This window comes from Blennius ocellaris (genome assembly GCF_963422515.1).
Source record: "Blennius ocellaris genome assembly, chromosome: 23".
NCBI classification, from domain to species: domain Eukaryota; kingdom Metazoa; phylum Chordata; class Actinopteri; order Blenniiformes; family Blenniidae; genus Blennius; species Blennius ocellaris.
In genome coordinates, this window is record NC_137672.1 from 8784827 (window position 1) to 8794929 (window position 10103).

At 42.5% G+C, this 10103-nt stretch overlaps 2 protein-coding genes across 2 annotated transcripts; one reads left to right on the top strand and one right to left on the bottom strand.

Moving 5' to 3' along the window:
• Window positions 1-2824: 2824 nt before the first annotated feature.
• On the bottom strand, window positions 2825-3942 carry LOC308147177 (E3 ubiquitin-protein ligase RNF186). Its single transcript, XM_080519276.1, has 2 exons — window positions 3524-3942; window positions 2825-3131 (listed from the first exon to the last, which is right to left on the bottom strand). The coding sequence occupies exons 1-2, from the start codon at window positions 3915-3917 to the stop codon at window positions 3067-3069; spliced, it is 459 nt and encodes a 152-aa protein (XP_080375402.1). The 5' UTR covers window positions 3918-3942; the 3' UTR covers window positions 2825-3066.
• A 5065-nt stretch (window positions 3943-9007) lies between these two features.
• Window positions 9008-9640, top strand: LOC308147272 (E3 ubiquitin-protein ligase RNF186; the record flags this gene model as incomplete). Its single annotated transcript, XM_080519378.1, has 1 exon — window positions 9008-9640. One exon carries the CDS (start codon window positions 9008-9010, stop codon window positions 9638-9640), a length of 633 nt encoding a protein of 210 aa, XP_080375504.1.
• Window positions 9641-10103: the final 463 nt, after the last annotated feature.

The window sequence follows — 10103 nt, forward strand, 5'->3', positions numbered from 1 at the left end:
CGGATTTAGCTCCGGTTTCGCTTTGCCCCACCGCTCCATAACGCTCCGTTCCGTCCCTGCACTTTTTGTGCGGTGGAAACACGCCATTAGCATGCATTAACTTTTGTGAAATTTTACACCCTCGTCAGGTCTGGTGAAAATGTGACTTGCAAAATGGCTCAGCCAAGCCAGGCTCAAGCTTCTGAGCCTGGCTTTCTCTCCTCTGTTGCAGGTGAAGGTGAGGCGGACCACCGTAGCTCACCCTTGACCCTCTTCGCTGTACGAACAGTGTTCTGTGAGGAGGGAGTCTCCAGTGACCGCAGGTGTCCAAGTCCTTTCCCGGCCTCTACGTCTTTAGACAAGTGGAGGACTCGCGCCTAGATCTCCGAATTCTTCTGTTCACAATACGGAGCATTAGGGCACTCAGAGGTTTAGAGCTGTTGCCAGGAAATACATTAGGCAAGCTAAAACGTAGACTAGGATAAGCCACCCTGACGCTTTACCCAAACCCCAAGTAAAAATTAAAATACGTCGCTAAAACTACCTGTCTTCAATAGCACCGGTTGATGAATGAAAAGTTGTCACGTCTGTACTGCAGTGTGGAGCGCGTACCTTCAAGATAACTTGTCATCCAGTCCCTGCTGACCATTGGCCCGGCTGGACCTCCAGGTTTATTATCTCTCACACATAATGAATACTTGAGTTGTACTTTCATGTGAAACATTGGTAACACTGAACGTGCAGCCAGATAATTCATGAATGTCCTTTTTTCCACATCATTTGTATGAAAATCTTCATTAGCTTTGGCCACGAGGTTCATTTTTGTTGTAGAAGATTGAAGTTAATGGTATTTCGTCAACTGCATTAATTGAATTAAGCAGGAGGAAATGTTCATGACTGCCGGAAATTAGTCATTGAACTTCAATTTTTCTCCTTTTTCTTTTAATGAACATTCAAATGAACCATCAGCTGAGACTGAAGATTTTCTGAAGAACAGCTGAGAGTGAAAATGAGAGAAAATTTAAACCTCCCCGGTTCAATATTTACTTGGGTAAATGCAGTTATGTTGGATTCCTAAACAGACACTGTGTATTTCTGATGGTTGTTGAAAATAAAGGTTTTTACAGCGTAACCTTTACCTCTTGTCTTTTTACAATCCGAATTATAAATGATTTAAAGATGTTGGTTGTTGCACCTTTTATATGTTTTCCAGTGAAATATGTTTATGCTGTTATACAAGTACTGTTGAATCTTCATGGTCACCGTCCATGTTGACAACATGAATAATAATAATAATACACAAACTTTGACCATAAATCAATATTAAACTATCCTACAGGGCCTAAACATTCATTAAAACACACACAAAAACAAATGTGACACGCTAATCAAGAAATAATGTGCTTTTTCCATTCCAACAGTCAATACATGAATCACTGAATTTGAAATTCAGTGACAGTATTTCTCATTTAAAATATCGTTTCTTTGAGAAAGTAAGTGGCTTAACTGTCACAGAATCATAAAACACGATTTTCACAATGACCAATAAAAAAACCCAAAACAAAACCTGCATTGTGTGGTTATATAATACATTTGTTGAACTCTGTGCGTTTGGATGGTTTTATGCCTTCGCTGATTAAATCCACATGGTTTTGTTCTGACCCTTGAATATAGATGTTAAAATGCTCATAGGAGGCCCTGCTGGACCACTAAAAGTTTTAACTCTCACACATTGCATAACGCATTACTTGTACTTTAATGTGATACCTTGGCAACATGCACTGTAAAACCCGATCAGTTAATTGAACTAAAAAAAATAGTTGAAACTGATTACATCAAATTTCTTTTGTGATACTAGCTCAATCTTTTAAGTAAAAATATACCTCCTTTTTAGGCAAAAGGTACTGTTATTTGGTTTTGAGTAATCCAGTAAGTACAGTTATGATAGTTAAGTTAATGTTGAAGACACAGGTATCATAACTGCACTTACTGGATTGTTTCTGCTGGTCTGACGTTGTTTATGTGTGATTTGAAGATAAGACTGAGTCTAAAAGGCATGAATTTCTTGTTTTTTGACTGTAGAGCCAGACTTCCCCAGCGGAATCACAACTTGTAGCTGTAAGAGACTAAAACGTTATTTGAAAAGGAATCAGTGCAGAAGTGATGTAATTTTTACACCCCCTGTGCACTCTGTATATGAACACTTACCCATTCTCTCTGCAATTTCTGCAACGCGCTCGCCCCAGATGCCGTTGATGGCTATGAGCACGCTCTCTCCGGGCTCCACTGTGTTGAACACCGCGCACTCCACATCCACTCCAGCTTTTTATCAACAATAAAACATATTGGGTGATGTGGCAGTGTGATAGCGTCACACTCACATGCATCCTGAAGAACATAGTAGTTTCACAGCCAACATTTGTGCGTGGGGCTCATGTGGTTGTACACCGGCTGAAACATTGGCCCCATGAGGCTTTGTCCTCACGTTTCAGAATGGCACCATGTGAAATGCCCATGTGCACTTAAGGCAGTATTTATTCATACGGGACCCATGTGGTACCATTATAGGTTGCCCAGTCTGCAAACATTACTGAGTACTGACCTAACTAGGACTTATAAAAGAAACTTTGTTTGTCCATCAGGGTCCCATAGCCTTATTAGCCCACTTGGTGCTTGAGTGTACCGGCCTTAAAACATGCATTTCTTCTTGATTTAAAGATGTTTGTTATTGTGCCTTTTATATTGACACTTCTTTTTCAATTAAACATGTTTATAGGTGCTGCGTCAAGAGAAGCTGTTTCATTCTGGCTCTGCTGCAGAACTCACCACGCAACATGACACAAAGGAAAAACAAGAAGACTTTTATTTAAATAAAAAAAAAGCAAGGGGAATGCAGCAGCAGATCACGTTAATCATAATAGAAAACAAGTAACATAGTGATCTCAATCATGTTTTTTTTCAGTCACAGTACAAAATACTTTAAATATCAATACTTTAAACAAGTACTGTTGAATCTTCATGGTCACTGTCGATGTTGAGGAACATTAATCTCTTAAATGCAAGGTCACAATGTCCAGGGTGTCTTTCTCAAAGCAGAAAATTTCTTGAGGCGAGGATCATTACTTGCAGGACCTCTTTATCAAGTTCAGCATCTGTGGATGAAAATAGAAAATGTTAGAATACACGCAATTGCAAAAATTATCAAAGATTATTCAAATGGCTTGGAATGTGTCGTGAATATCATCACTTGGAAATATTCAAGACAATACAGAGTGTTGAAAGGTTTTGGGGACTTTGAAATTGTTCCAGAATTATACTATTGAGGAGATGCCTGATCATTAGAAACGCTCTGAGCTCACAAGATGCTTAAAATAGCTGAAGGTCTTGTGCGTAATTGTGCGTAAAAGTGCTGTAAATAAATACATGTATTGCTTTTATTGTTTGTTTGTTTTTTTTTCGTTCTACAGCACAGACATATTAAAATCAACGTTTGAGCTTATAAAAATCTTGAGTCTCTTCAATCCTCCATTCATTAAACACTCACCCTCGCTCTCAGCTACAGTAACTTTACGCAGCACTTTCTTCCAGGCGCGTCGGAGCCTTCCTCTGCGGCTGTTGTCCTCAGCCTCCTCCGGTTCATCACCGAGGACTCCCTCCGCCTGCAGCCGCTCCAGGACGCACTCATTGGCCCGCAGCTGGTCTCTGATATTCTCCACGCCCCAGGAGAGGTGGGTGACGTGCCGGCACAGCGGGCAGGTGATGCGTCTGTCGGGAACAGCGGCTCCGCGTTCGCGCTGCGCCCTGGTCAGTCTCTGGGGCCTGGAGATGGTCGCGAGGCAGCTCTCGCAGAAGGTGTGCTTGCAGGTGAGCTCCCGCGGACAGCGCCGACCGCCGTTGTAGGACTTGAAGCAGACCCCGCACTCAAGGTCGTGATCCATGTTGGAGAGAAAGTATCTGTTTGTGTTCCGGAGGAGCGAGTGAAGCGAGGAGGAGGTCCGCCGGGCTTTAAACGGTCGGGCTGAGAGAGGGCGTGAGGACGGAAGGAAGAGGAGGGTTTGCTGTCAAACACTCCCCAGCCCGGATCCGAAGAGGGGAAACACGGTGTGAGTCACCAAACACGAAATACACAAAGCGAAAACTCGGCGAAACCTGCGGAAGTGGAACTCCAGGACACGCCTATAGTCAATCCTCTACAGTCTCGCTCACCTGTCTCGACTCTCATTGAGCGGTCGTTACATTTAAGCATTGATTATTATCTGTTGAGTATTTTATGGTAAAACTATTCGATTGTGTTGAATTACAGACCTCAACACTGGTGAAGTGATGCCACACTGACACACAGAAGACTTCACCTGAAATGTCACATGTAAAACAGTTTTGTTTAAAAAGGCTTGAGAAATGAGAAGAAGTGACCGCCCAGCAGTATTTTCTATGTCCGAGCCCATTGTTTGCCTCAACAGAGAGGTTGAAAAGCTTAAACCTGAACTATTTTGGAAACTGAGTTAAAAATTATGTCCTGGACTTTAGTCATTTATTCACCAGACAGGCCTCTGTCCTTGAACGCCTCATGGTTATGCATAAAGGTTAACATTTGGACATGAAATATAAAAAAACAACACATTTTATTGATTAATCACTAAATGTTCACTGGTATTTGAGATAGTTGAGTCGACACCTCTGCCTCTTAATGGCCATCACATATAAAAGTTATTTAAAGATTGATTCCTGCTTAGTCATTGGGATTCCTGTTCCTTTCACCTTCTCTACTCCCTGTGTGACTCATGGTTTACGTCAGCTCTTGTCTGTATTGGTAATCCCCACACACTATTCCTCCTCCTCCTCCTCCTCCTCCTCCTCTGATAGATAGATATGGTTTTATGGTCATTTCCGTTTGGAATCATGGCCAACAGACACAAACACTTCATTGTGTTTGTGTCTGTTAGACAAGCCTCTGTAAAGGTTATGGAGACTTTCCCGAATTTGTCTCCTGCTGTGAGGTTACTGTAACAGTATCGCGTCATTATAAACAAAAGTTTTAACAATGAAGATAAAAAAAACACAAAAACAAACAAAGCTAAGATAAAAGCTAAACTGGCCATTTTCTTGAAATTACGAATTTATAAAGGAATGTCACACTGAGATTACGGCGGTAAGATTGTGAAGCAAACAACTTCACAGACAGATATTAAATGTCACTTATTTATCTTTGTTAACAGCTCCTTCCCAGACTGATGTTCACTGCATTCCACAAAGAAATAATTTGACGACATAAATTTGTTGTTCATGTCCTCGTTGATTTAAAATAAACATATTCAACCTTTAGCCTTTTCAGTGTTGGAACCAAACTTTAATGTGACATTGTGCAGAAATTATGTGATTTATTTCTTTGTATAGTTTTATTCCATTTATTTTTAATAGGCTATATTGGATGTGAATAAAATACTTGTTTGGTGAACACATGTCAAACAATTTCACGGATTTGGTCTTCTGAAATTTAAACTTCATTATATCCACAATAATAACAGCTATAGGAGCCCAGTTATATTCAGCAATATAAATGATGAATATAAATACTGTACAAGACATTATCCTGAGTTCTTGTGTAAAACACAACTATTTTGCTTTCGTTTGCCAATAAACATGTGATTTTCTCACCATGAAACATAACTTTTTTGTAGCCATTTTTACAAACATTGTCATATTACTTTAGGTTGTCTCTTTGTGTAACCATCAGTTTATTTCTTGTACAGCATGAAAAAAAAACACAAACATGATCTGAAAGGCATAATAAGAGAGAAAAGGTAGAAAGAAATGGCTTTGTGACGGTGATCTAACAGGAAGTAGTAGAAGCTCAAAGTGAACTGAAAGATTCAATACAGATGAAAGTGGTTTCTTCATGTCCTTCATGTGAGGAGAAATATTTGAAACTGTATTTATTGTTGAAATCAAGTGTTTGATGGAATCATGTGGGAGTGATTGCAACAGTGTTGTTGAAAAGTTATTTCTTTTAAATATTAAAATAAATTGCTCAACAATTGAGGTCACAGCAGTACGTCAGCGTAACAAACATGTAAGGGATGTCTTTGTAATACTTTGTGTGTCGCCCTGTTCTTTTGACAAGGACACCACTGATATAGTGTCGCCTCAGTGCACCAGGAGACGCTCTGCCATCATGATACCAACACAATCTTCTTTTTTAACAGAATTACCTGTTTGGTCTCCCACTTTAAAGGTGTTTGATTTGATAATGATGTCACACTCACAAGACAGACGGGGTCTGAGTTCAAGTTTAACTTCCACAAAAATTGAAATTCAACAAAGCCCAAAATATCTTTGTGATGCAGAATAATGCCAAAATTGCAAGTACACTTTTACGTTTTTACTTTAAAAGTATACGATAAAGCATATACAAAGTGTATTGTGTGGTAGAGATTCACAAAATGTCCAGTGTCATGTGCTCTTATTTTCAAAGTGAGTCAGTGATATGTCATCTCTTATCGTCTTTTTGTTTGCAGTTCTTTGGTAACTCTGGGTTTTTAGAGTATGTGACGTAATCTACAAGTTCTGATGCTTTATTCATCCATCTGGCAACACATTGTGTCACAGAGAGCAACGCTCCTCGGTTCATAGATTAACTCCTCTCAACCTCCACTCAGTGCCAAAAATGCTTATATATATGCAGAATGTGACATGTTGTGTAATATACCCAATCGCAGCCTGGTGTCAAACAACATATTCCAATCTGTCTTTCTTCTGCCTCGTGTTTTCTTTGTTTATCTACACATCACCAAGGGTTTAATTACCGCTGTGGTTTGTGCCCCACCAGGGGCCTGGATGAGGAGAAGTAAAACTCCTGTGAGGTGAACAAACACGGCAGGTCGTTGCCGGTGAGCCAAGCTCAGACACGTAGTGGAGAATCGGGGCAGGAGTCGGTGTGTTTGAGGAGGGAGGAGGACGCCCTGCCAGGGTGAGATCTGCCCGAGCGTGAGAGGACCTGTGCACGTTGTGTGGGACGGGGAGGGGAGGGGGGGAGAAATCACCGGCACCTGGAGGCGGGACTCAGTGGGAGGCCTGGTGGACAGACTGCTCAGCAGGTAGGGTGGCTCTCTTAACTTGTGTGGTGCGACGGTGGAGCCTTGCCAGTTTCATACAGTCACAATGAAACCGACCTATTTATAAAAACGGCACCCGTTCAGCGCAGGTTTAGACATGTCTTGCTTTTCCTCTTTCTTTTAATCCATCTTTCTTTTTTTTTTTTTCAAAGTATATTCCTGATTCAAAAAAAAACAAACTTCATTCTGGCTTTGTGCTTAATTGCATGTGTGTTGTCATGAAGCGATCCAAAGGAGACCCCACCTGGCCCACCTGCTAAGCAACAACCCCCCCCCCCCCCCCCCCCGAGAAACCACCTAACCGTCCCCTGGGATCAACAGGCACGACAACTGTCAGTAAACAAGGACACACTTGTTTCATCAGTAGTAGAAAACTACTTATCAGCTGAGAGGCATTTAAATAAGTGTGTTGCTGGATCTGATTTTTTCAGGTGCTCTAGAGGACAGATCAACCAAGTTTTAGCCTTTTTTAACCTTATTTCCTGCTTATGTCAGTTTTACTCTTTTCAACACTTTTACATTTTCACCTTTTCTGCGTTTGCTGATTTAACCATTTGAGCTGTTCGGTTTAAGCACCATTTCTTAAAAATGGCTGTTGTTGGATGATCAACAGGCTTTAAAATGAAGACAAGACATTTTTTATTGTATATAAAGTTTTGCACATAGGTACTAAAACTGCCTTAAGTTGCCTTCATGACATCATGCAACTGCAATTTAAAATGATAGGTATTTTATTGCCTTTATTCACCTCTTTAAGTCATTTAATCTGTTTCACTTTTTCAGTAGCTATTTTTGCAAGCAATATTTAATGGCTTTAGCTGTTTTAGCAATTTTAAGCCATTTTAGATTTTTGCCTTTTCAGCATTTTCAGCCCAATGATAGTTGACCGGTCCAGGAATATCTACACCAAACAATTAGTTATAAAAGAAATCTTTGAAATCCTCTTTATCACAGTAAAGTTAATGCTCATGTTTTCAATACTCCGTCGTCTTTCCCCCTCGGCCTCAGGAATGTCCTCTGTCTGCTAATCTTACTAAAACAATATGCACAACATATAAAAAATAAACAGTAGTTGCTTTTATAGAAAATGTGAAGTTCATGACAATCATGGGTCATTTGTCTTCCAACAAAGTACACAAAGTGAAAGCAGCACAGCTGTTGTCATATACTGTGACAACAACGTCGTATTTGATGTGCATGTTGAATTATTGACCAATCATTTCATATTTGTGTGAAGGCCTGAAGATAGTGGCCAAAGTATTGTGTCAAACCGATCCTTGACAGTGCCTCTGCAGCCCTGCATGTTCTGCATTTGACCTGCTTTGAGACTTGACGTCTCTAAAACCCCCCGGAAAGACAAAACATGACACTATTTCAATCAACGGATTTTAAATAACTTGGATAAAACAAGTCTCAGTAAGAAAAATGGGCATGCTCAGACACATGACCATAAAGAGAAAGAACTGCAGTGACTTATCACTTCCTTTCGGGGGGGGGGGGGGGGGGGGGTTCTTTTCCCATGTTTTGTTTTCTTAACTTGCTGGACACGGCCTCAGTGTGTCATGCAGCCTCACACACACACACACTGAGGAAACGTTGAGCGGGGGGGGGGGGGGGGGGGGGCTACATGCTGGATGTCTGTGAGGGTAAATGGATGAGTGCTGTGACTCATGAGCTCTGGAATCCGTTCATAAAACTTAAGAGAAACAAAGCAGCATCCCTGGGAGAGCAGACTCTGGTGCTCCAGAGCTGTTTCAGCCTCCGGCGCTCTTTTTAGACCTGATGTTGATTTTAAGCCTGTTTTGTCTTTACAGGTTTTTGGGGGGGTTTTTTTACCCCCCAAGATTCACCCAGTGATTGTTCCCTGCCTCATCCCTGAGCTTCACACTTCAACTCCCAACGACCAATATCCCACTATGGCCGGCGACGTTGCCCCCGCTCCAGAGCGGGAGGACACAACGGGCGCCGGCCCCGGGGAGCCAATGGACGTGGAGTGCCCCATCTGTTACCAAGAGTACAACCCGTACAACAAATGCCCCCGGATGCTGGAGTGCCTCCACGTCTTTTGCACAGAGTGCCTCCAGCGGATCCAGCTGTGCCCCAGCGAGCCGGGCGACGCCGGCGGCCCGTGCGCCGTCCCCTGTCCCCTCTGCCGCCACCTGACCCCGCTGGAGACCGGGGACGCCCTCGCCCTGCCCTGCAACTCCGGCATCCTGTCCAGGCTGCCCCCCGCCGCCTTCCGCCTGCCCGTGGCCATGGCGGCCCGCCTGGCCACCGTCACCCAGAGGGTGGTGCTCTCCCTCGAGGGCGAGGACAGCGACGCCCGCTTCATCATCCTGCCCACCGTGAGCCTGCGGGTGCAGCAGATGCACCCGGGCAGGCCGTACGGCGCGGCGCCGGGCCTGGCGGGCGAGGAGGAGGTCATGGAGCAGAGTAAGAAGACGCTGTTCTGCGTGCAGCTCCTCGCCATCGTCTTCTGGGTGGTGTTTGTGGTCGTCTGTGTGCTCGGCGTGGTGTTTGGGCCACATTTCTTAAAGATGCAGTTTTAATAGAAAATAGGGTTGAAGTATTAAAAGTATGGAGTCGTGACGTAGTCGTGGGTGAGTGAATTGTTTAATGTAGACTTTATGTGCATATTAATGTGGGTTTCCTGACTCCTCTGGTTGTAATTCATCTTGTAGTTGAGTCATTTTTTGTGTTTAGTCTGAGAAAAGCCCATTCAAGCCAGTTCCCGTTTTACATGTACAACAGATGAACAGTTCCCTCTAGTGGTTCGCTTGTAAATAAATGAATTGCGCTCATGTCTGTCACGTTTATAATAGAGCTTTTCATTCACCATTTTATGCCTGTTTTCTTTGGTTTTTTTGTCTCCATCCAATCTATGTACTGTTATTCTACAGCTGATGATTGCTCCGACAATGAATCACTTCAATAAATCTGCTATGTGTGGCACATTCATCCCGCGTCATATCAAAACTACAAGACCCAAGTAAAAATAATGATGCATGTATG